General features: G+C 42.7%; 1 protein-coding gene across 1 annotated transcript in view; it reads left to right on the forward strand.

The window, feature by feature from the left end:
* The first annotated feature begins 15,680 nt into the window (after positions 1-15,680).
* Positions 15,681-25,513, forward strand: part of LOC138717589 (all trans-polyprenyl-diphosphate synthase PDSS2-like) — a 121,256-nt gene continuing 111,423 nt past the window's right edge. Inside the window, exon 1 of the mRNA XM_069851119.1 lies at positions 15,681-16,181. Coding sequence (XP_069707220.1) covers positions 15,952-16,181 — 230 coding nt within the window. The 5' untranslated portion in view covers positions 15,681-15,951. The remainder of the gene's footprint in view (positions 16,182-25,513) is intronic.

A 25,513-nucleotide genomic window follows, 5' to 3' on the forward strand; every position in this document is an offset into this window, starting at 1 on the left:
AGAGAAAAGTGACGAAGCTGGTGAAGGGACTGGAGAACAAGTCTTATGAGGAGCAGCTGAGAGAGCTGGGATTGTTTAGCCTGGAGAAGAGGAGGCTGAGGGGAGACCTCATTGCTCTCTACAACTACCTGAAAGGAGGTTGTGGAGAGGAGGGTGCTGGCCTCTTCTCCCAAGGGACAGGGGACAGGACAAGAGGGAATGGCCTCAAGCTCTGCCAGGGGAGGTTTAGGCTGGACGTCAGGAAAAAAAAAAAAATTTTCATAGAAAGGGTCATTGGGCACTGTCAGAGGCTGCCCAGGGAGGTGGTTGATTCACCTTCCCTGGAGGTGTTCAAGGCACGGGTGGATGAGGCGCTGAGGGGCATGGTTTAGTGTTTGATAGGAATGGTTGGACTCGATGATCTGGTGGGTCCTTTCCAACCTAGTGATTCCATGATTCTATGGTTGAGCTATTTCTTCATTATTGCCTGCGGGAGAGGACAAGATAAACAAGCAGGCCTGATTTTTCCAGCAGGTACATACGTAAGCGGCACGACGGCTTCGAAGTGAGAGGTTTTAAAAAGACAGCGGGCATCAAACAAACGGCTCTGCGGGCGCACGGGCAACGACGAGACGGTTCTCCCAGCCAAAATCGGGACAAGCAGGGCGACCCCTTTGGCAGCCGAGCTGCCCCTGGGAGGCAGGAGCCGGTGCCCGGAGCATCCCTGCCCGGCGCCCCCGGGACGCGGCGGCGGCTGCGGCGAGAGCTCCCCCTCCCGTTTCTCTCCTCCCCAACAGGGCCGGGAAACGCATCGGGGAACCTCGGGGACCGAAACGTGGGTTAAGCACAAAGTCTGCGTGCCTTTATGCACGTATAAAGGCGCAGGTACGCCCACGCAGCCAGGGGGAAAGCTGAGAGTAAAAAGGGAGGCTCCCTAGATGTTTTTCCGAATCACAGCCACGGGCGTTGCGAGCCAAAATAAAGATGTGGCTGTTAACTGGTTTCTCGTAACGTCGCTGATAATGTACATTATTTTTCCCTGCTTGCCAAGCTGTTGCCAGCTCTCCATCAAGTCGCTTAGTAATGCCAGTCACCGTGGAAAACGTATGCCTGCACAAGCTAACCTGTTCTCGTTTCACCTGTACCCGAGGGAGAGCCGTAATAAACAGCTATTTCAATTCAAGTATTTTGTTTGCTCAGGTGTTTAATTAAACAAAGAAACTCATTATATGTGTTCATAGAAAAGTACTGTTATGTTGATTTTTTTTTTCATTTGGCTTGAAGAGGAAATGTTCCTTTGACTTCTTGTACAGCCCACTAAGTTGATAGATTGTTTATGCCATCAGAAGCAAATAAATGCACTGAATAGTTAAAATATTGGCTCCCAATATCTTTTTCTTTTTTTAAGCACAACCAACCATTTTCACATACATGGCAAACAGACATATGAATTTCTCCCTTGCTTCACTTCCCACTTCAATGCCCACTTCCACTTCAGTGATATTCACAGAATCACAGAATCACTAGGTCAGAAAAGACCCACTGGATCATAGAGTCCAGCCATTCCTATCAATCACTAAACATGTTCTCCAGCCCCCTCACCAGCTTCGTTGCTCTTCTCTGGACTCGCTCCAGAGCCTCAACATCCTTCTTGTGGTGAGGGGCCCAGAACTGAACACAGTATTCGAGGAGTGGTCTCACCAGTGCTGAGTACAGAGGGAGAATAACCTCCCTGGACCTGCTGGTCACGCCGTTTCTGATACAAGCCAAGATGCCATTGGCCTTCTTGGCCACCTGGGCACACTGCTGGCTCATGTTCAGTCGACTGTCAACCAACACCCCCAGGTCCTTCTTCTCCACTTCTCCTTCCACCCATACCTTTGAGAATGGGTACATTTTCCACTCATTCTGGAGCTTGGATGAATGCCCACAGCATTGCTCACACACAGTAGTGTCTGTAAGTTCCTTTCTGCTGTGGCTACTAATCTGAATCCAGAGTTTCCTTCGATGATTAGAGGCTGTTCTGCAACATGTCAAGAGGTAGCCTCTCCAAAACAGATGAAATACAGCAGTTGAAATGGGACTAGTGGCAGGTTTCCAGATACAAAGGTTTGGAAATGCTTGGAGGTATTTAATATTGATGAATATTTCTCTTTTTTGGTGCTGCTTTCAGGTATCAGTGTCAAATCTGTACAGATTAATGGCAGGATAGAGCCTTAATACTATTAATGCTTTTTAAAGGTCTGGCAAACACAGAGAAACTTCGTTTAGATTGCCGTTCTTGCCTGAAACTTCCCATAATTCGATAAACAGAAAGAAATGTTAACTTGTTTCTCTGGTTCTTTGTTAAAGACTTCTTAGTCTTCTGTTAAAATGCTTTTTTGTTTTTTGTTTCATTTCTCATATTCCCTACACCAAAAGTAAGCAAGGAGGAGTCTTTCCATCTTCAGCAGCAGAGAACACCCACACCATTAAAAATCAATCAATATTAAACCTTTAAAAAGGTATCAGCAATGCATTAAAAACCAAATTAGTAAAATATGCCCCGGACACCAGTATTGACTTCAGGGAAAAATCTTTATCATCTGTCTGACGCTATATCCTATCCATCCACTACGGTTATTCAGTGACTCTGCTGTGATGTTTTCATATTGAATATCATGCCAAAGATCAAGTAGAGGAAAACAAATGACCTAGGGATGAGTAAGAAACTTAGACACATTGTACCCGACTTGAACTCGGCTGTGACAAACTATGCACTTGCAGCCTCTAGACTTCATTACAGTTAAGGGCTGTAGCTCAGAATGAAACTTATGAAAATGTGGAAGTTTCATTTCATTCAAAACAGTTGTATACTTGCTCTGTCATACAGGTTGGTAAGAGCATATACTAAGCCCTACATTCCTGTGGGCTTCTTATTGCTTTGCAGCTGACACCCAAAATGTCGATCTCCGAAGGCTACTTTGGAGAAGGTCTGAGGTACCTGGGAGACCCTCTGTACATGCCTTTGTTTCTCACACACCTTGAAAACATGGAACTGTCTAAGTCAGAAGAAAAACTGGTGAAGGGTGGACACTTGCACACCCTGCAGCTGTCCCACAGCTGTAAAGCTCTCTCTGAAGTGAACTGAGAATATTTACACCCAAGGTAAACTCATTTCTTAACTGTTCTCCCTTCTTTTTGACTTCATTCCTTTTTTTTAATAGAGCAATCATGCTGATACATTACTGAAAATATTACTACAGTAATCTACATCAAGTTCTTCCTAAAAGGAATCCCTCCTCTCTTTGTCTTTCTGTAAAGAATAAAAGATTTTTTTACAGTAAAGACATGGTTTATACATTTCCTCATAATCCTGTATTCCCCCTGCGAGCTTTGTTGCATGATATAGCATGTCAGTTTAAGTAACATCTGTCAAGGGATGGAAAACAATTACAGGTTCTTTTCATTCATAAAAGTCATTCTGGAGTTCCTTCATCCTTAATTTTCTTGTCATGCTTTCAAAAACATTACATCATTTTGTCCAAATTACCCCCTGCATTGCATATACAAACTGCAGTGGGTTATTCATTTCTTTCCTGGACCCAAAGAAACATGTCAAGGTATCTACTGTGACATACACTAAATGATTTAGACTTAGGTAAAGTTGGGCTTTGACAAGTCATTATTTGACAATTACTCTTCTACTGCAATACTTGCCTTCCTGCCAGCAGCTCACCAGAATGCTACATGACATGTGATTCAGTCGCTTGATCTCCTCAGTTATATTTACATGAATTTTACACATCCTAATATATAATGGCAATGCATTCACATCGTAGTGGCAAAAAGTCTGTCAAAAACAACTCCAAACATATCTTGGGAATGCATAACAGAAATATATTCATGACTAGGATGTAGCACATATTTTCAGTGTAGGAAAATGTTCTTTATTCAGCAAATGAAAAAACAGCTGACATTAGAAGGGACCTCTGAAGATCGCAGAATCACAGAATGACCTGAGTTGGAAGGGACCCACAAGGATCATCAGGTCCAACTCCTGTCCCTGCATAGGACAACCCCAAAATTTACACCATGCGTCTGAGGGGACTGTCCTAATGATTCTTGAATATTGTCAGGTTTGGCACCATTCCTGCTTCCCTGTTACACTGCTCCATCACCCTCTCACTGAAGAACATTTTCCTAACATCTAACCTAAACCTCCCCTGGCACAACTGCCTGCCAGTCCCTTGGCTCCTGTCATTGGTCACCAGAGAGATCAGTGCCTGCTCCTTCTTCCCTTGTGAGGAAGCAGTAAACTGCTATGTGGTTGCTCCTCAGTCTCCTCTCCTCCAGACTGAAAATACCAAGTGACTTCAGCCGCCCCTCATATGACTTCCCCTCTAGACCCTTCATCAACTTTGTGGCCCTCTTCTGGACATTCTCCAGTAGCTTGGTAACCTTTTTATACCACGGCGTGCAAAATTGCACACTATACTTGAGGTGGGGCCACACCAGTGCGGAGCAGAGGAGGACATTCACCTCCTCCAACTGGTTAGCAGCTCTGTGCTTAATGCAACCCAGGGCCCTCCTGGCTTACATTCCACCTGCCATCAAACAGAACTCCTAGAACCCTTTCTGTAGGGCTACTCTCCAGCCTTTTGCTCCCCAGTCTGGGTGTATCTGCAGAGTTACCGTGCAAAATCCAACACTTTTCTTTGTCAAACTCCATGAATGTCAAACTTCTCCCATTTGTCTAGATCCTTCTGCAGGGCCTCTTTGCCCTCAAGAGCGTCAACAGCTCCCCCCAGTTTTGTGTCATCAGGGAACTTGGTTAGTAGACCTTCGAGTCCTGCATCCAGATCATATAGTCCAACCTCACCGTTCAAAGCAAAGCAGGTTGGCTCTGTGTCCAGTCATGTTTTGAATACCTCCAAGGATAGAGACTCAAAGTGTCTCTGGACAGCCTGTTCCAGTGTTTGATCACCTTCACAGTAAAAAAAAAAGTGCTTTTTCTTATGTTTAAATGACATCTGCTGTATTTCAGTTTGTGCCCATGTGCCCCTTGACCTTTCATTGAGAAGAGCCCTTCTCCAACATCTCTACTTCTTCTGTATTGGGTATTTGTACACAATGATTATATCCTCTTCTCCTGGCTGAACAAGCCCAAATCTTTCAGCCTCTCCTCATATCAGATGTTCCAGTTCCTTCATCATATCTACGGCCCTTTACTGCTCTTGTTTCAGTGTGTCCATGCCTCTCTTACACTGGAGATCCCATAGCTTGACTCGGCACTCCAGACATGTCTCATCACAGCTGAGCAGAGAGGAAAGATCACCTCCCTCCACCTGTCAGCAGTACTCATCTTAATGCACCCTGACCTCAGCTGCAAGGGCACCTTGGTAGCTCATGGTGAGCTTGTTGGATGTCAGTGTCCCTGGGGTCTTCTCTGCAAAGCTGCTTTCTAGCCAGTCCTCCACTTACGTTACACCAAATATTATTCCTTTCCATGTGCAGCACTTCACGTTCCTTTGCTGAACTTCATGAGATTCTTGTCAGCCCGTTTCTCCTGCAATTTATTAAATTTACTTTAATTTATGATCTTTTAGATAATTAGTGTAACTATTATTTAGGAAGATTTTGTTTTCTTGAACTGCATTTCTTTTCCTAATTAAATCATGCATGTATCATTAATGATGATAATCTACGTCTCTTACTGCCATAATCAAAAATAGATTTTGCTCCAAGACAGTCCTGAGAATCTTCTCTACACAGGTAGGATTGTTGTGTCTTAAAACAGCATCAATGTATGTATCCATCTCCATCTGAGATTCTTGAAGTCAAGTGCAGTTGCCAATTTCTTTCCACAACACTACAAGTTAAAGAAGGATTGATAATGTCCTCTGTACTCCCTTTCAGATCACCAGAGGATGCTGATGAGAGATGGTCACATACAATTTTCATCCCACTCAGGTGGCCTGGTGAAGGCTTGCCACAAAACTTCAGCTTTGGGTAACTTCTGGGAGTCGAGGGTCAGGAACTCTGTGCATAACTTGATTAGCATGCATTGAAATCCAACCCACATAAACGTCACTCCCTACCATGCTGTGGGTTATTCTAAGTGCTTGTAGAGGTGCTGAGGTGCACCATCACTCCTGCAAGCTCAGGCAGCAACTTAGTTGGCTTGCAGAGCCAGGTTTCTGTATTACTGCTTCCTCTCACCCCCTGGGACAACTTGAAGAATTGCCTCTTGCAGACCGTGTGTCACAGCTAGTGCCTCGTAAGCCCCGGTGCGAGGAGCTGTAGACTGAGGTTTATTGGCTTTACCTGAACTCCCAACACCAAAACCAGGTTCAAGGCCAACTTCAAACCGAGCCACCCATGCAATTAGCTGGGGTCTTGTTGTCTGTTGTAACTAATATTAAAACTACCAGGTAGTATTACAGCTATTTTGCAGATGAGAAATCACTGGGAGGGAGATAAAGTGACAAAACATATGTACTTGAAGAGACTCGTGGCCTCAACTAGAACCCAGCTCTTATGTCTTGTAGGACAGCCCTGTCACCATTAGAACACGTAATCTAAGCTTCCTGGAAAAAAATGAAATGTGAGCCTCCCTTTGAACCAGCTTGACTTTGAGCTCTCTCATGAAACACCAACGACCTTTGAAAGAAAACACGGATGGCACCATTGACAGATTTTGCCTCAGTTGGCTGCAAACAAAGTTATTTGAAATAACTGCCAAAGTTGTAATTTATCAGACTTTTTCACAGATTCCACAAAGGCAAGGAAATTCAGAGTCGAAAGGCTTTCTCCAGGCAGCACATGCCAGGCATTTGTGCATGAATTGCAGGAGGGGAAATGATATGTTCCTTTTAGAGCTGTTGTTGCCATCATGGAAAGCGAACAAGCATCTGTGCTTTGGAAATCAGTGGAAGGAAGGTGTTCCATGAAAGGGGAGCATGTGGGAGAGCAGCTTAAAATGGTGAGAGCGTATGAAAGTAGCAGGAGTTCTGAATGCCACTGGGGAGAAGAACTGGAACAAGGCTGACACATAGAAAGGTGGCGAGAAAGCAAAAAGAAACGCAAAGAGGAGTACACTGAAGAAAAAAAAAGAGAGATTTGGCTAGAAAATAAGACTCAGCAAATTCCAAGAGTGAAACAGGAACCGAGAAAGATGGAAAAATGATAGGGCACATGGAAAGCACATTGATTGGATGGTTGGGCTGGTGAATGTGTAAGTTCCAGTTTTGGTGTGTTTTACTGCGGAAACAGATATAAAGCTGAAAACCAGAGGTTCAGTTAGGACTCAGAATACAGCAATGCCCTCTACACCTGCACTACACGATGTCTGTAAGATAATTGTCCTTTGTAGCACTTGCCACTGATCTGGAAAAAAAATGAGAAGATTCAAATTTAATAATATTTAATTCAAGAGGACTGCTTACCTTAAGTTGCCATAAGTAAGGGTTGAACCCACCAGCCCTAGCGTTCTCAATTTCAGTCCGGGCTGACAATTTCCTGTCACTACACTGTGAAGTTGAATCCAGAATAACAATTTAATACTTGAGTGCCCAGAACCAGGCAGATGCTTTGCATAAAAGTGTTCTCTTGTGTGTGCTGAGTGCCTGCAGCTCCCCCCAGGAGGTGGTGGGTGCTAAGCACCTCTGCAAACCAGGTCACTGTCACTCAGGAGCTCAGAAAGGAACTGAGGTGCCAAAGTTTAAGACTAAACTTACAAGCAAGTGACATCGTCGTGGAAGAGTGCGTCTCTGAAGGATTACCATGCTTTTGGTAATTTGAATTTTGGTATGTAATAGGCATGTGTTTGTAAAATCAGATGCCTGCATAGCTTATAACACCCTCCAGAGATTATATGAGGATAAAAGAAAACAGGAAGAAATGAAAGAGAAAAAAAGGAAGATAGGGGAATGAATAAAACAGAAAGGGAGGGAAATGCTGTTCAAGCCTTCTTTGAAACTAGCTTGGTCATGCCTCAGCAGCTTTGAACGAAAATTATTAGTTAGGAGGCTTAAAATAAACATAGTGAAGTGGGTTTTTTCCCACATAACGCATAATAAAACTGTGGAATACATGTCCACAGGATGTTTATGGGAGCAAAATCCTAAATAGCTTCAAAGAAGAGCTTAGAAGAGTCGGATATGAAAGTTCTGGAAAATAGGAAAATAGATCCATTTTGGCTTATTAAACATAATAGACTTGATAGAGCATCTGGCTTAAGATGTCTCTATAGCGTGGTCAGATGGAAGCTGTGTGGAGATGCCACAGGACATACTGCCCCATACTTGCTTATTTTCTCATTCTCTTCCCTTAAGCATTTCCTAGTGGCTCCTACCAGAGACAGGGTGTATTGCCTTAGATGCTCCTTCCACCTGACCCCAATACTCTTAGATTCTATTTTGCATTAGTAGCATATGGTTTCCCTTCTATATCTTCCTTAACTGTGTTGGCGTAGATCAATTTTTCTTCCTTTCGTACAGCAGCAGTAACGATGATTGTTATAATGTTCAAATTGTAAACATTTTAAAACATGTTCTGAAGTGGCAAGCAGGCATTTTAATTACAGGGATTAAAAGGAGAAGAGATGCAAGTGAGTCAGGTGCTAGGTAAAAAAATATACATTGCCCTTTGTACCCCGAGGGTCACCACTCTTTGTCTCCCATGGATTTACATCAGGACAAATTCAAAAGCAGACAGAATCATAATGAAAACCACCTATATTGAACAGAAGGCTTTACCTAGACCAGTGGAAAATGCATAGATAGTATAGTATAGATGAATCCTTGTTTATTTTGTTTTAATTTTCCCAATGCCAGTGCCATTTAAAAGACAATTCTTTGTTCAAACACAGAATTACAAGGATAAATTCAAATGATCTTGTTTAACTTATTTTTTCTAACTCAATTTTTAAAGCCATTTTCCTTACCATTCAGGTTAGCTATTGAGACTTGATTCCTGAAAAGACATTAGTCACCACCTCACAGCGAGGCAGCACATGGGCACAGAGTGAGAGGAACCCCTAAGATAACCATTTATTCAAGTGCTCTGGGCTTTCAAGTTGATCAGTAAACAGCAAGCCAGTGCTGAGTCTCTGGTGCGGAGTGTTCATGCTGTGCGGCACTGCTCAGGAAGCAGGTAGTGGCTTTCTCAGGAACTGGATCTTTCAGGTATGCTTCAAAGGAGACTCATAAATAGAAAGGTACAGAAACCCAGGTGGAGGTAACAAAGGCACTGGTGACTTCTGCAAAGTTTACTTAAGAGGGAATGTGCAGCCAGCCTTGCAGGAGAATACATAGCACCTCTTCTAAGCAAAAAAATAGGGAAGGACGGAAAAAGGGGTTCAGATCTTCTCCCCTCGAACCCAGCATTACTAGCAGAAAGAATGCTTAGTACTGTATCTATGTTTTGCTTACGCATGTGAATGCAAGCAGCAAAATACAAATAACACTTCATAAATGACATATAATTAGTGCCTGAGAAATAGGCATTTCAACCAAGAAATGCTTCCATTTATTTATTTAAATCCATATTAAATGTGTATATTGTGCATATTTGCCCATTTCCTACTATATTATGACTTTAATCCCTGGGTTGTATCACAACCTAGTAATTGTGGAATGATTTAGGTAAAGTTTTTTGATGTATTTTTCACCTAACACACAAAATCCTTTATTTTCTGCTGACCCCTCCCAAATTGCATCATCTTCTGTGATTTTAAGGGGTGCTGGGATGGAACTCACTGGAAAAAAAATCCATATAAAATCTGTAGATTTGTGGAGCAGGGGGTAAGCCTTTGTTCAGTATGACTGTCATTTCCTCTCTGCTGCATTTCATCCAGACCATGTACTCCTTCAGCAAGGGACCATCTCCTTTGTTCCAGTTTTGAAATGTGTCTGGTTGGTGTTTTCCACTGCTACTAGAGTTCAATTAAATACAAATAATAAATAGTTAATAGGTTGCCAAGCTGCAGAGGTGGAGCTAATCAGCTGAGGCTTCATGGGGTGGTTAATGATGGATTAGGAATGGGCGAACTGATAAAGCTGAATATTTAAAGGCTAATATTGTACAGGATGATGGATGCTTTGTCAGCTTCAATTGCATATGACCAGAACTAAAACTGTGCTTATCTTGCTCCTCTTTCTTTTGTAGATTACCCAGCTCCCAAACATTGCTATTTTGAGTGTCTCTGTCCAAATTCCCCGGAGTGGAGCACTGCCCGACAGAGGAGATGACCTAAGAGGCTGTCTTACGGTTGAAATTGGGTTGGGAGGTGAAAAAACAGTAACTCTATGAAGGAAAGGCATTATTAGCTGCACACTTGTCTGCTCCTATTTCGACTCAGCTTACTGAAATGGAGGGATTTCAACTGATTTTGTTTTCTTTGCAGTGCTAACTGGTGAGCAGGTTTGAAAGGAGCTATGTTCTGTGAATGTGCAGCACAGGAGGGGCACATCCCACTGCCTGCGCAGCGCTGCTAAGAGCTACCGGGAGGTTTGGCTTCTCACCCGTGTGGTGCACTGACAAGCTACTCTATCACAGCATTATGTGTGCAGAGTGAAAAGGGTAAAACACACCTACTAATACAAAGGATCCCTACATGTCACAGCTCTATCTATTTATTAAATAAAATAAAAATAATTATGCATTTGTTACCATTTATTAACCAGCATCACATCACGTTCTGTTATTGGCACTCCAGTAGGTATATTTAGGCTTAAAAACGAATACCTTTTAGTGCCAAATTCTGTCCAAGGCACAGGACTCCTACTGAAATCAGCTGATGCTAAATGATGCTGTTTTTTCAGCGTCTAACTATAGGATCAATAAGGCCATCACCCTTCTCAGTAGTCTGTCAGCTAGGAAGACAGGCAGCCTTGTAGACAAGACACAGACAACGAGGTCAAGAGAAGGGGATTCTTTTCTCAGTTTGCCTTAGGGGTTTTGTGAAGCATTGGACAAATCACACAATCTCTCTGTTAAACCTTCTGACTTCGAAAATGGAAATGATCATAACTGTCTACTTCCCTGGGATGTCATGGAGTAAATAAATTCTCCGTATGCATGTAGGAGTGGGAGGGAGTAGGAGGGGAGCTACCTGGATGCTTTGAAAGGAACAAACATATTCCTCTTTGTTAGCCTTCATTTTTGTAAACAGCCTTAGAGCATCCTTTAATGCAGTAAAGCATACTAAGCTCTAATGCATTAAAAAGTTAAGCAAAATCTAGAAGAAGATGCCTGTAACTGTCAAATATTAACTAGTCTGTAATGATTTTTTTTCCCTGTGATTGGTGTGTCAGCCTGAAGCTGATTTTAAAAATAGTTTGGTCATTTTGCAAAATGAGGTTGGAAAAAATACATTTTGCTTGTGTTAAAAGATATTGTTGAACTGCAACTGAAATTTGGCAAAGGATTTGCTGAGGATTTGATTGGTGTGAAGTCTCAGGCTGCTTCCAATAAGAAATGTAAATACAAAAGAGGGTTTACACATTCTACTATCTGAAAAGTTGGACATCTGCTCTAGGTTTACTGGGGATGGGCAAGAATTTCCAGCAGTGGCTTTTCCTAGACCAGAGGGCTTTGTGGAAGAGAGAGCAAGAACTGAGAGAGGGTTCTGCTGTTGTTCCTCGCAGAACATAAACACGTGTGAAAAGAAAAGTTCACGATCAGGATGCAGGCTGTGCAGACAAGAGGATGACTGGAACTTAATGAGAAAAAGATGAAGAGCCTGGGACAAGAATGAAAAAGACCAGTAGCTGGTAAGGATGGTGTGGGGGGACTGAATCAAAGAAGTGAGGAGGTTGGGAGAAACTTGGACCAAGAGTTAAAAATGGACTACTGAAGTAAGAACATTATGTTGTTAAAAGAAAGGAAAGGGATGAAGGCTGAAAGAAGAGGGCCCTTAAGTATTAAGTTCTAGTGGTAGCACGTGGCACTGTGGATATCAAGGGTCTTGCCCTACTTCTAAATCATTTGGATTTAGGAGAATTCTACATGAGAGAGACAGAGCTGTTCAGTTTCTTAGATTGTAACACAAAGAACTGATTCTGAAAAGATAGTCTTCACATATTAGGAGATGGTAGGTTTATCACCCATAGAACCCTAATTCTCCTCAGTTTGTACGCATTATTTTAAGCGGACTTTAATTACATAATCATGTTAATTTTTCACAGAACACTTACCACATTAAGTACAAGAATGGATATGGCTCAGGAAATGAATCAAGGAACTCATCACCATTACAGGATGAGGTGCCTTGGAAGCTCCTCTTCAGTGCATCCCTCCAGCAATTTTCATTAACTTAGTCTTTCTACACAGAAACATGCCATTCCATTCTCTCACTTTTAGACTGTTTTTATGAGCTGAAATTCCCTATTTAGAAAAACAGTTTGTCTTGTGACACTAGCTAACTAACTAAACTGACTCAAAGGCAGCCCCTTCAAAGTAAACCTTTATTCTCTCAGAAATGGGTAGCATAGAAAGTAAAGATTTGACAGCAGAACAGTAACTCTCCTGCCATCTTTCTGGTTTCCGCAGCTTCTATTAATTCTAATTTTTCCCCTCTCCAGTTTGGGAAAGGCTCTTTATGAGATGCCACAGGCATGGTTAGCCATTGTCGACTCCACAATCAACCCCCTTCCTTAGGACAGTAACTTTAACAGTCTCATGTCCATTTTGAGTTTTGTTTCAATCGTAAGAACACTAAACACCTTGTCATTGTCACTGGAAACAGGTAAGGGTGTTTCTTTTTAGCTGCTTCCCTCCTGTAACTTCAAGAGTAATTTGTGCTTTATGTTGAAAGGCTGCAATAAGGTCTCCTTGGAGACTCCTCGTCTCCAAGCTGAACAACCACAACTCTCTCAGACTCTGTTCAGAAAGGAGATGTTCCAGGCCTTTCATAATTTTTATGGCCCTCCTCTGGACCCAGTCCAGCAGGTTGATATCCTTCCTGTGCTCAAATTAAAGAACAATTAAGAAAACATGAAATCACAACTGCGTAGCAAAAGTTTGCACATTGAACAGTTTATGCAGAAACTTAAACTGTCTTCTGTGTTAGTCTCTGTACGCACCAGGTAGAGCACAGCCCCATCCATGGAACATCTCTCACCAGCCAGGAGCCCTGGCTCTGTGGGGGAGAGTTCCATCTCCTCTAGCCAGGCCCTCTGCCACATCCAGGCTGGCTCCCACATGCTGCTATGGGAGGCAACAGGTGGAGTGGTGAGGATGAGCAGCAGCCCTTTGGCCAGTGCAAGAGTAAAGCTACCGGAGAGTGTCCAGAGGAGAGCCACAAAGTTAATGAAGGGTGTAGAGGGAAAGTCGTATGACGAGTGGCTGAAGTCACCTGGTCTCTTCAGCCTGGAGAAGAGGACTGAGGAGGGACCACATAGCTTACTGTTTCCTCAAAAGGGAAGGAGGAGGAGCAGGCACTGATCTCTTCTCTCTGGTGATCAATGATAAGACCAGAGGAAACAGCAGGCAGATGTGCCAGGGGAGGTTTAGGTTGGATATTAAGAAAAAGTTCTTCTGACAGTGGTGGAGCACTAGAACAGGCAGGGAAGGAGGAATGATGCCAAGCCTAACAATATTCAAGAGTAATTTGAACAACATCCTCAGACATGCAATGTGTATTCTGGAGTTGTCCTATGCAGGGACAGGAGTTAGGCTTGATGATCCTTGTGGGTCCCTTCCAACTCAGATCATCCTGTGATTCTATGATCCTAAGGACTACAGGGGAAGAGGAAAGGGAGACACCTTTTTGGACATCAGGAGCTCTCAACGGACACTGCTACCCTGCCCGCACTGGAACTGGCTGCCCAGGGAGGTGATGAAGTCACCATCCTTGGGTGTTTCAAAGGCGGGTAGGCTAGTTGCACAGGAATATGCTTTAGTAGTGGACAGGTACAGGTGGACTCGGTGATCTTGATACTGAAAATGCCAGCAAATAAACTCTGAAAAACTTGTTTGGAATTGTAGAAAGCAAGCATCCTTTATCAGGCCTGGGTAACACAAGGGAATGATTTCCATTGATCATGTGCAGCGAGACAAGAGCTGGTTACAGAACAGATTTCCCACTTACACGCATGTGTAGAAATTTTCCTAGAGATCATAGAATCATAGAATAACCAGGTTGGAAGAGACCCACCGGATCATCGAGTCCAACCATTCCTATCAAACACTAAACCATATCCCTCAGCACCTCATCCACCCGTGCCTTAAACACCTCCAGGGAAGGGGAATCAACCACCTCCCTGGGCAGCCTCTGCCAGTGCCCAATGACCCTTTCTGTGAAAAATTTTTTCCTAATGTCCAGCCTAAACCTCCCCTGGCGGAGCTTGAGGCCATTCCCTCTTGTCCTGTCCCCTGTCACTTGGGAGAAGAGGCCAGCTCCCTCCTCTCTACAACCTCCTTTCACGTAGTTGTAGAGAGCAATGAGGTCTCCCCTCAGCCTCCTCTTCTCCAGGCTAAACAACCCCAGCTCTCTCAGCCGTTCCTCATAAGGCCTGTTCTCCAGCCCCTTCACCAGCTTTGTTGCTCTTCTCTGGACTCGCTCCAGAGCCTCAACATCCTTCTTGTGGTGAGGGGCCCACAACTGAACACAGGATTCGAGGAGCGGTCTCACCAGTGCCGAGTACAGAGGGAGAATAACCTCCCTGGACCTGCTGGTCACACTGTTTCTGATCCAAGCCACGATGCCACTGGCCTTCTTGGCCACCTGGGCCACTGCTGGCTCATGTTCAGTCGGCTCTCAACCAACACCCCCAGGTAAATAAAATCTTACACGTATTTTATTACTTTCCAAGCACTGACTTTCACGCTATTATGAACTTCACAGCAGCCAAATCTCTGCCAATTTGGCGCTGGCTGCAGCTCTACCTGACCCTGCATTTGAGACAGGGAAGGGCTGCAAACAGGTGATCCCAGAAGCAGACGTGTCTGCTCAGCACAGATCACGCTGCACACAAGACGTTAGCATTTCCAAAAGTACGAGGAGCGTGACAGTGTCTGGAGAAACGCTATTTGAAGAAAAAAACTACAACTATGCTATAAAAAATATGCTGTGAGAATGACATCCTGCCTAATTTTCAAAAAAAACACAGTAACACGTGTGAAAATTTGACTCTGCTTTAGCTTAAATAAAAATATTCCGCTTTTTTGTAACAGTAATCGCTTCTCCCCCCAATCTCAAAGGTCTTTCCCAACCAAACGATCCCCGGGCTGCGCGACTCCCGCCGCGGGAGGGGGCAGCGAGCGCCCCCGCCACCCTCGCTTTACGGCCCGCCGCGCTTTGCGACGCCCAAGATGGCTGCCCCCAGGGCACAATGAGCCCGCTCCGGCCGGCGCCGCGCGGTCCCGCCGCCCGCCCGCCGAGCCCAGAGCCCCGCTCTGACCACTCCCCCTCCAGCTCTGACCCCCCCACCATTGCCGCTGAGCCCCCCCAGCTCTGAGCACACCCGCACCTCGCCGCTGAGCCGAGAGCCCCGCTCCGACACCCGCTCCTCACCCTCATCCGCTCTGCGCCTCCGCCCCTCTGACCCCCCCCAGTTCGGTGCTTTCCCCCACCCCCGGTGCTGAAGTCCCTTGCTGCTGAACCCCCCCCCCGCCCCTCTCGCTCTGAATCCCCCCTCACCGCTAAGCCCCCCCTATTCGAGCCCCCTCTCATCCGAGTTTCGTCCCACACACCCCCCGCCGGGGTCCCCCCGACCGCCCCCCCTCAGCCCCCTCGCATCTGAGTGTTGTCGCCCACCCAGCACCCGGCTCCGAGCTGCCCCGGTTCTGCTGAGAGTGTCCCCCATCCTCCCTTTCCGAGCCTCCCAGTGCCGCTTCCCTTTCTCCCCACCTCCCCGGTGCCGGTTCCCCTTCTACCCCCGTTCCCCAGTGCCGCTTCCCCTTCTCTCCCCGTTCCCCGGTGCCGGCTCCCTTTCTCCCCCGTTGCCCGGTGCCGGTTCCCGGTTCCCTTTCCCTCCCCGGTGCGGGATGTGGGTCTCGTCGTGCGTCCGCGGGGCGCGGCGCGGGCCGGGGCTGCTGCGGGGGCTGGTGTCGGGCGGCCCCCCCTGGAGCCAGGTGGTGTCGGAGGCCGAGAAGATCGTGGGCTACCCGACGTCCTTCATGAGCCTGCGGTGCCTGCTGAGCGACGAGCTCAGCAACATCGCCATGCAGGTCCGCAAGCTGGTGGGCACCAAGCACCCGCTGCTCGACACCGCCCGGTAAGCGCCCCGGGAGCAGCTGCGGCCGTCGGGAAGGAGGGAGGGAGAAGGTTTTGGAGCTTTCCCGGGAGCTGTGGCTCGGTGAGCGACTAAGAGGAGCCCTGGGGCGCTGAGGTTTGGCGTGGGCGGCGAGCTTTTTCCGCTCCAGGATCTCCACGTCCTTGCCGCAACAGGTTTTCCTCGGTGTATCCTCTCTCATCCCTGAGTTATTTCGCCACGTGCGATGAAGGAGTTTCCCCCAGGCGATGGGATACCTGACCGCACTTCAGAGGCTTCTTGAGTCCCATCTTCTAGCGAGTCTACTGTGTTTCATAAAAAAAATGTGCAAAAAAAAAAAAAAATCCCTTGCCAGCCGAAGAACTATGCCTGCTCCCTGACAGTCCAGAATTTTTTTAATATTGTGAGAAACACTCATTTACTGGTAAAATATTGAAAAGGACAAAGTCTTCGAAGCAAAGATAATGATGTTTTTATTTTATAATTCAGCACTGAATTGGATGCCCTTCTAAAAAAGGCATAACATCTTACAAAAGTAGTGGGTACGTGTATTAGTTTTAGACAAAAACCATATAAAACTTCAAAGAATGCTCATTATTTTTTTTGGATTATCCGGCCATGTCTGCAGACTTCCTTCAGGTTATCTCTTGACCTAAGACAACTACATCTTGCTAGACAACTGAGCATATCAATAAATTCTTGCAACTCTAAGAGAGTATTTATTCTTTCAGGTTATTTATCCATGTCTGGAGATTGTCTGCATATTATTTCTTGATACAAGACAGATTTATATGACAAGATAATTAAACATACAAACCAGCTGCAGTAAAACTTATTAATTAATTCTCACAATATCAAGAACAATATTGCGAGGAAACAGGTGGAAAAAGTGGTAGGACCAGTCAGCTTAAAAGCTCAAAGTGGCACTGCTCTGAACCATGTGTTTTGTTACTAAGAGCTTTATGAAACATTGGTTTGGAATATCCAGCTGGGAGTTCTTGTACATTGTTGAGATTTCTAGGGTTGCTAAGCTGATTATCTACTCTTTTCATTTTTAAGGCAAGCTGATGGGAGACTTTCATTCCTCCCAATGAGCAGAAGTTGGGATCGTTGGGCAGAGTTTTCTTTGACTGTAAAACAGGAACTGATTGGCAGTAGGTTTTTAAACAATAAAATGCCAGAGGCTTAAATAATTAAAAAAATTCAGTTTTCCAAGGGCATTGGGTTGTGAGTTTGAGTGTTTTTAGGGGTTTTTTTTGGCTGTTTCTTGTTTGATAGAACTACATTTGCTGTAACTGCAAATACAGCAATGTTAGTAGAATCCAAGTTTAATACGCACAGTATTTTTGAACAGGTGTAAACAAAAAATTAGCATGCGTTCAAAACAAATGTTCTGCTTTTCTTTTAAAGAATAAAAACAGTAGTTGTGTAGTGGTCCCTGGCAACTCCACACTTATGGTGCAATGATGTAAAAAACAGATTTGTTTTTCAAGCTTTCTGTCTCTAAATCTAGCCATCTTGACTGAAAAAAGGAGTACAGGGGACAAACACAGCTTTTTAAAGAAGCAATTTTTTTGTGGGAGGGATTCAGATATTGGCTTTAAGTAGACTTTTCTTGAAGAAACAAATCAACTTGATAATAAAAGTAGAAAACATTTGTCTTGAGAAAATGCTGGTGGATGGGATTTTGTTGCGTTGTTTTTAAATGCAGATTGTGATATTATGATAAGTTTAGTAGAGATATTTTTGCTTTATAAGAGGAGGGACAAGAAGAAAATATTTTTCCTTCTGTGGATCCAACTTTAGGTTCAGTTGATGGAATGCTGGGAATAGGAGGACTGAAGTGCAGTCTATTTGGGTTCTTAAGCTTCCACTGCAGTCATAAAAGTATCATGGAGACCACGGTGCTACAGTGGAGCTTAAAATTTTAGCTTTACAGAGTCTGTTCAATGTGTCGTAGTTGCTGGTTTATTTGTGAATTAAGTTTAAATAGAGTATTTTTAGGGTGATCAGGATCTGGAACAGGTTGCCCAGGGAAGCTGTGGCTGCCCCATCCCTTGAGATGTTCAAGGTCATGTTGGATGGGGCTTTGAGCAGCCTGGGCTAGTTGGGCATGTTCCTGCCCATGGCAGGGAGGTTAGAACTGGATGATCTTTAACGACCTTTCCAACCCAAACCATTCTGTGATTTTATGATTTTGGGGTGTGGTTAGAGGTTTCATAGTGGAGCTGTGATGTGTATGTGGGTTTTCTTGTTGTTTTAAGCGGGTTGCTCTGGGTTTAATTCTTTAAGCCCGTGGCCTGCAAAACACCAGTAGGAATATAATCATCAACAGAGTCAGCAGGAGTGAATCTACTCATTTTCCAAATTCATATACGTTTCAAAGTACACTACTAACCTGATGGGTTGTGCTGGAAACAAAAGTCAGTATTTACTCGCATAAAACTGAAAACATCTGTCCTTATTTTGGATGTTCTTATTTGGCTTCATTGGTATTTCCGAAAGCTTTGTTGGGGATGCATTTCCAATGGCCTTGACCTTTGTATTACAAGAGAGTTTAATTACTGCTGACAAGTTTTAGTACACCTGTAGCAGTGCACAAATTGCACCTCATCTTGGTTTATGATATGATTTTGCAAGAAGGTGAATTTTGACCTTGTTCTTTCTTAATAATCTCTTTCTGAAATTCGAGTGTTGTATATTTAACTGTAAATGTGATTAATTTTAGTTATGGTTCTGAGGTCAATGCTCTAACTTAGCTGTAGCAGTTTAGGAAACAGGCCTTGATTTTTCAATACTGGATACATGTTTTATGTCACTTCATAAGCATGGATAATGATTTAAGTTTATTGTTGTGTGTTTAGGCAACTGTTTTAAAGCATGGATACCTAAAATACATTCTTTGTTGATTTTTTTTTTTTTTTTAAAGTTAGGTGATTGATATGTACCACAACTCTAATCTTTCAGACTGTGGGTGCATAAATACCGTGTATGTCTATTAAGTGCTCCAACACTCTGTGGGAACATCTGAAAAATCTGTGCAGTCGAATTGATTAATTGAACATGCTGTTTCTCAAGTTTCTACTCATTTTTGAGGTTATAAATGATGACAAATATGATTGTTTGCTGTCATCTCTAAGAGATATTAATTTTCTTTAACCTTCTTTGACTAGTGGTATTTTATCATCAGTGGTTTTGCATCTGTCCTCCCTTCCTGTCTAAATGTTTTGCCAGCCTTTGAAGTCTTCCTTAGGCTATTAGGGATTTCCTAAACATTGGTAGGAAACCCTCTGCTTTTTCTGCTCAGAAGAGGTTCAGAGCTGAGACAGCGTAAGCGATGATTGTCACCACACTGAAAGCCTTCAGTGTAATAGGAGCACTGATATGAGCAATTTTTAACCTTTTGCGGAGCTTTGGGTCAGGAGGCTGTTGCAACCCATAGGCTGTGCCGAGCACCTTAAAGAAAGCCGCTGAAAGAGAACTGTCGGTGTGAGACTGGGCATGTGGAGGAACAGCTGTTGGGGCAGTATACATTGCTTTGATGATCCCATCCATTTCTTCCTCTCGTTTGGATGCAACGGTGGCAGCTCCTGCGTGTAAGTGCCAGCCATGAATCAGGACTGCAGCAGGTGTTCTGGGATGATGTGCGACCCTCCTACCTCCCACCGAGCCTGCGCCTGTCCAGTGGCTTTATATCTGTGAGCTGCTGCTGACTCTGCTCTTGGGAGCGCAGAAACGGGTAACTGAGCCCTGCAGTGAGGGATTTGGGAGTTCTGCAATCCATGTGGTAAAGTCAAGTTTATCTTTTTTTTTTTTTTTTTTAGTTTTTGGTTTCTTAAAAGTCAGCCATGTGAAGTGCGCATCCTCAGTACCAGCTCTGACTGACTTGTTCAGAGGAGGGTGAAATGTGAGGGAAAGGTTATATGTCATTTTAGAAAGGCTTTAGTGGTTAACAGATCATTGGAAGCTGGGGCATCTGGATTGTATTCACAGCTGTGCTTTTGGCTCTCCGACTAGGGCAAGTCACTTAATTTTTCATAGTTGCGTTTACTTATCTGTAAAATGAATACTGTAGCATCTGTTTTCTAGAGGTGTTGCGCTTCATTCATTACAACCTGTATCGATTGCTGTGATCCTTGAGTGTAAAACAGTGCATAAGCAATATTAATAAAGAATACTTTAAACAAATGCGATCATTAAGATATTAATGTTGACTGGATACTCTGGAAACAAAGTTGCAATCTGACTACTTATGGATCTTTCTGTTTGTAGTCCTGCATGTCACTCTATGGTTCTTCAGAGCTTTCAGGTTTTTTTTCCCCCTATAATGAAGTGTTTTCTGCAGCTACTCAAAGCTAACATTTACATATTTTTACTCTTCAGGCTTTGGACTAAAGAACAATTTTTTTCAACTCGTAAACGTGTGGCCTGCTTTTCAGCTGGGAAGCAAGCAAATCTCCAGTCATCTTCCCCTTCCTTTCTAGACTAACATACATCCTTTCTTAATATAGGAAAGACTCTGTAATTGGCACAGCGATCTCCTTTTCTCCAATACTTAGTGTAAATAATGTTTTCTTGGTTATTTAATCTCCCTTGAGAAGGGTATAGCTTGCTGCCGATTGTAAACAGTAAATGTTATGGCCAATGCATCACTTTTATAATATCACTAAATGAAATGGGGCACTTCATGCACGTAAAATTATTATGGGATACCATTTAGCTCTAGCCATTCTGTCATTAGTGTGTGGGAGGAATGATTATATTTTATTTCTGTCAGAATTGTTTGTTGGTGATAAATGCTTAAGTAGACTTAGTTACAGTTTTCCTGGGTTATTGCAGAAATAAAAAGCTTCGATAGACCAGGTTTTGTTCTGTTGCAGCCTGCTTCGTGTAGATCTCCAGCCACTTTAAACATTAACCTCAAAATGCAATCCAGAGTAGGTAGCTTCAAGACTACTGCTTTTTGGTTAAAATGTCCAGTAATACTGGTTCCCTGATACTTTTATTTCTCTGTCAGCTTGAAATGGTTGAGTTTGATACCACATAGCTTGTAACTTTCTGTGTGGCATGTGTTTGTCCTCCTGTGTGAGCGACTGATTTCAGTGTGGGTCTAGGGATTTGTTCCGACCTGGTGTTGATGCAATTGTCATGGCCAATTGATACTTTCTCTTAACAGAATGGTTACCTTAAAACTATACTTTTTTTTTTTTTAATAACTGTAGATGCTGTAGTTGACTACAAGTAGTTTTTTAGCAACTTGTTTCAGATGTTAATTAATTTTTTTTTCCTGGGCTAGGAAAATGAAAGTGTCTGTTTACTTGTGAGTGGTGACTTTCTCTGAAAACAGCCAGTAGGTAGATGCACAAAAGTGAAGAGCAGAGGGTCTGTCTCATTTACAGTTTCTAAACCTAAATTTTACTACAATCTCTTAAGTTTTACTGCTTTCGCTCTTAAAGATGGCTCCTCTTTTCTTTTCTTTTTTTTTTTCCCATCCTCCATACCATATTAGTAAACCGAGGCTCAAGAAGTAAAGGCAGTCATCATCAGGATCATGGGTCTAATACAAATGTTGAAATGTTGGGAGAGGCCGAACTGATGAATAAGCAACTAGTTTTCAGTTGTAGTGGTGCTCAGTTCTTGTCTTGTCATTCACTGATAGTATTTATGTGGAAGAATTTATGCAAAGGATGTTAAATTGGCTATTGTACCATATGATTATGATGAATATTTAGCTGCTGTAAGCAAAGTAGGATCAAGTAGCAAATGTGCAGCATGGATGTGCAAAAGCAACGGTGCAAATTAGACTCTCTTGCATATGAATAATAATTTTTTGCAGTGATTCTCATTTACATATCTACGTCAAATCCAGGTTTCTGTGCTTGTATTTCATATGCATGGGAAGGTCCTAGTAAATTCAGTAGGTAATGATGCTGTTTGGGATTTCCTGGTAGAATTATTTACAATGAAAACTAATATGCTGTCCTGATATTGATAATTTCTGATATTGTTGATAGGGAATGAGAGTCAGAATTTAATGTACAATTCATTTTGATGAAATGAAAGACCTTGGGATTTATTAAGCTTGGGCTTCAAGCCTGTGAGAAAGAAACTGAATGTTCAAGGAACAGATCGAAGTGACGATCGGTCTTGAAAGGATGTAGTATACTACACCTACAGCAAACTTGGTTTTACTTTAGGTTCATAGTAGCCTAAGCATCATTTTAAAATAAAGGTAATTTTTCAAGTTCACTTCTGTTCTTTTCTGCTTTGAAGTACAATTGATTTGTAATGCGTGTGGCTATTGAATAGTAAGCTACATGTACCAGTGGAGGACTGTTAGGTCAATGTTTGCTTTACACAGTAAAGCAACTGAATAAGTGGAAACAGTTTCAAAATAATTATTTCTGTACCTAGAAGAAGGTTAAAGAATCTTATTTTTGGCTATGACAAAATTAACTTTTTTTTCTTAATAGAGTAAGGGGGAAAAGAACTTTTCCTTGGGCTTTTATTCTTTCTGAGGTCTGTCTTGTAGATTGCACAAAGTGTTCTCCGCTACTCCAGATATACTCCACTGCCTTTTTTGTTAACATTCCTGCTGTTGACTTCTCTCCTTGTTTTGGAGGTCCTGATTTTGGCAGGAGGGTGGGTTAACAGGTCACCATGAGCTTTTTCAGAATATTTTCATCCAAAAACTATGGGCAGCACTGTATCCTGTACAGCACTTTGTATTTTCATGAACAGACTTACAGAGTTCACAAAGGACAAAGGTAAGCTGGGGAGTTAGATGGCTCTGTGCTTACACTATTGCTTCCTCCTAGGGGTGGCACACCATTGTCTTAAATTATTAATATCTTTCTTTTACCCTACTTCTGAGTGTCTTAGTTCCCCTCAGGGTAGGTAGACTGTCTGCAGTGCTTGCCCTAAAGGAACTGCTGCTAGAGACAAACTTGACAGACTATAAAGGAACACCATGAATTTAAAAATCGGATCTATTACAAAAAAAAATTAAGTTTAAAATCTGTTGCAGCTGCTTTGCTGTCCTTGAATTGTCCCTGCCAGTTCTCTGGCATTGACAATCACTTTAGCTTAATTGTTGTTCTTCTCTCTTGCTGTGCGGGAGATTCATCTAAGGAAAGAAAAACTGATCATATAGGAAAACTGGTGAGAGTCATTACACATCAGCTTTTATAAAACTCATGCTGTGACCTAGCTAGATTTTACTTATAATGATAGATAGGACTTAGAAATTTGCCTCAGTAACTGACTTAACTGAGAAACCCTAGGACCTGTTCAGCCTGCTGGAGGTTCTTCAGGTGAACCACAGCCATCTTTTCTTCAGTCCTTGCATTCATCTTTCTCATTTCTTTTCCACTTTAATTACAAGTGGTGGTTGTTGTTCCTATTTTGCTTTCGCAGTTCTTCAAAATAACACTGGTAGATTCTTGTCTGTGCCTGCTCTTCCATCTTGGGGGAAAAACAGAGAAAGGCCTGCAGGTAATGTGTGTTTCTTAATAGGATGAAAATGTTTAGTAAAATCTAGTTGTTCTTGTTCCCCCTTTCTCCTTTCCAGCAAGGGAAAGAAGTCATACCTAGGAGCTACTTATTCCACTTAATTTTCCAGTTAAAAAACACGAACTAGCAAACCCCATAGCTTCCACCCCCGGTTTGCTGCAAGAAGTACATCCTTTAGAAGTAGCTTTCTTCAAGATCAAGTAAAAATTACTTTTTATTCTTTGTTACTCTAAACAACCCTATAAACATGAATTGTTTGGTTTGATAGCTGCCACTAAACATACTCAAAATTAATTGATTATATAGAATTCGAACTCTTAAGAAAGTCATTCCCCCTAACAACTTCCATTTTATTTTTCTAGGTCTTCACACTCATGCTGCAGACTTGCTGGAATGACAGCTACCCTTCTCGTTAACTGTTAGGACACCCCCCAAAATAATCATAATCAAGCAGTTAATGCATCTATATGCTGTCAGTGGTCCCTGAAATTGCTTGTATATTGACCTCTTTTATATTTTTTTTTAAGAAAGGGTCTGTACTTCAGTCACAAGGTAGGTCTGGGTATGTAACAGGATGTGCATGTGTAGACCCATCCTGCAAATACATAGTCCTGATTAAGGCAATTTGAGGGTAATGGTCCGTGCCAACACACTTTGTGTCTGGTTGTCATCTGAATGATTAGCCAGTAGCAGAAGTACCATAATTAGTTGATTTGGTAAGACTGCTTAACTAAAAGTTCGGGTTGTTAGGAGCTAAATAGCATACTTGTTAGGTCAAAAACACAAGGCAAAGCTTTGTGATTAGAAGTGGAAATTCATCTCTCTTGCACATTTGAAAAATGATCGTGCTGGCACATTTGTATGTTAGTGATTATTTTTTTTCCCCCAAACATGCATTGTGTTAATTTTAAATTAGCATTGAGACTGAATACAACAGAGGCACTGTGTTTTCATTTTATGAAAATTCATATAGTTTCATAGTCCAGAAAATAAAGGTTTCTACGCTATATCGGTGCAGGCCATGTGTTTGTTATACAGGTGGAAGCTTTTATCCCAGTAACCTTCCTGATTCTGATTCTCAACTGCTTTTCATTTGATGTGTCTTGTGAAGATGAAGGTATGCTGTGTGCATATTTTAAAAGGATTTCAGTGATGTTTATGCTACATAATGAAGTTCATATTTGGATTATTCTTTTAGAAATTGACTTCTGGATGTGAATCTGTCTGGTATGACATATTTCAGTAACTGAAAATTAATCTATAGGAAAAACATGCCTTCCCCAAACCTGTGTGGCCTTGCGGTGGTGAAGCTGAAGTGTAAGGGGTGAAGAGATTGATTCATAATTAGTTCTTGGTCCCAAGATGTCAGAGCCAGAAATACCAGGGTGGGTGTATGCTCCATGGGGTTTTTTTCTGTCCACAGGAAGAATTTTTCACTTCTTGATTATTTATAAGTTTAGGTAGTACAGGAGTCACACTCAGACTCTGTGAGAAATCGGATGTCATCTGTCAGTAGCAGTAATAATGCAAAAAGACTGTTATCAGCAATAAGGCTCAGAAAACTAGAGGAAGCTTGAAGCATGGAGACCTTTAGGTTAACTGTGGGGGAAGCCACTGTTGCAATATACATTTACTCAGGGAATGGAAGGCATTAAAGTTTCTACTAATAGAATTTACAGCATATTTTATGCGTCTTTTGTCCATTATACAACTTCATAAAACTGAAACAAATAGTTTTGCCACCTGGAAAGTAGAAAGTGAATCCATGTAATGATTATAGTGTGTCATAGCAACCAAGTTTAAAATAGTCAAATTCCAAAATA

The sequence above is a fragment of the Phaenicophaeus curvirostris genome, chromosome 2, assembly GCF_032191515.1.
Source record: "Phaenicophaeus curvirostris isolate KB17595 chromosome 2, BPBGC_Pcur_1.0, whole genome shotgun sequence".
Lineage (NCBI taxonomy): Eukaryota > Metazoa > Chordata > Aves > Cuculiformes > Cuculidae > Phaenicophaeus > Phaenicophaeus curvirostris.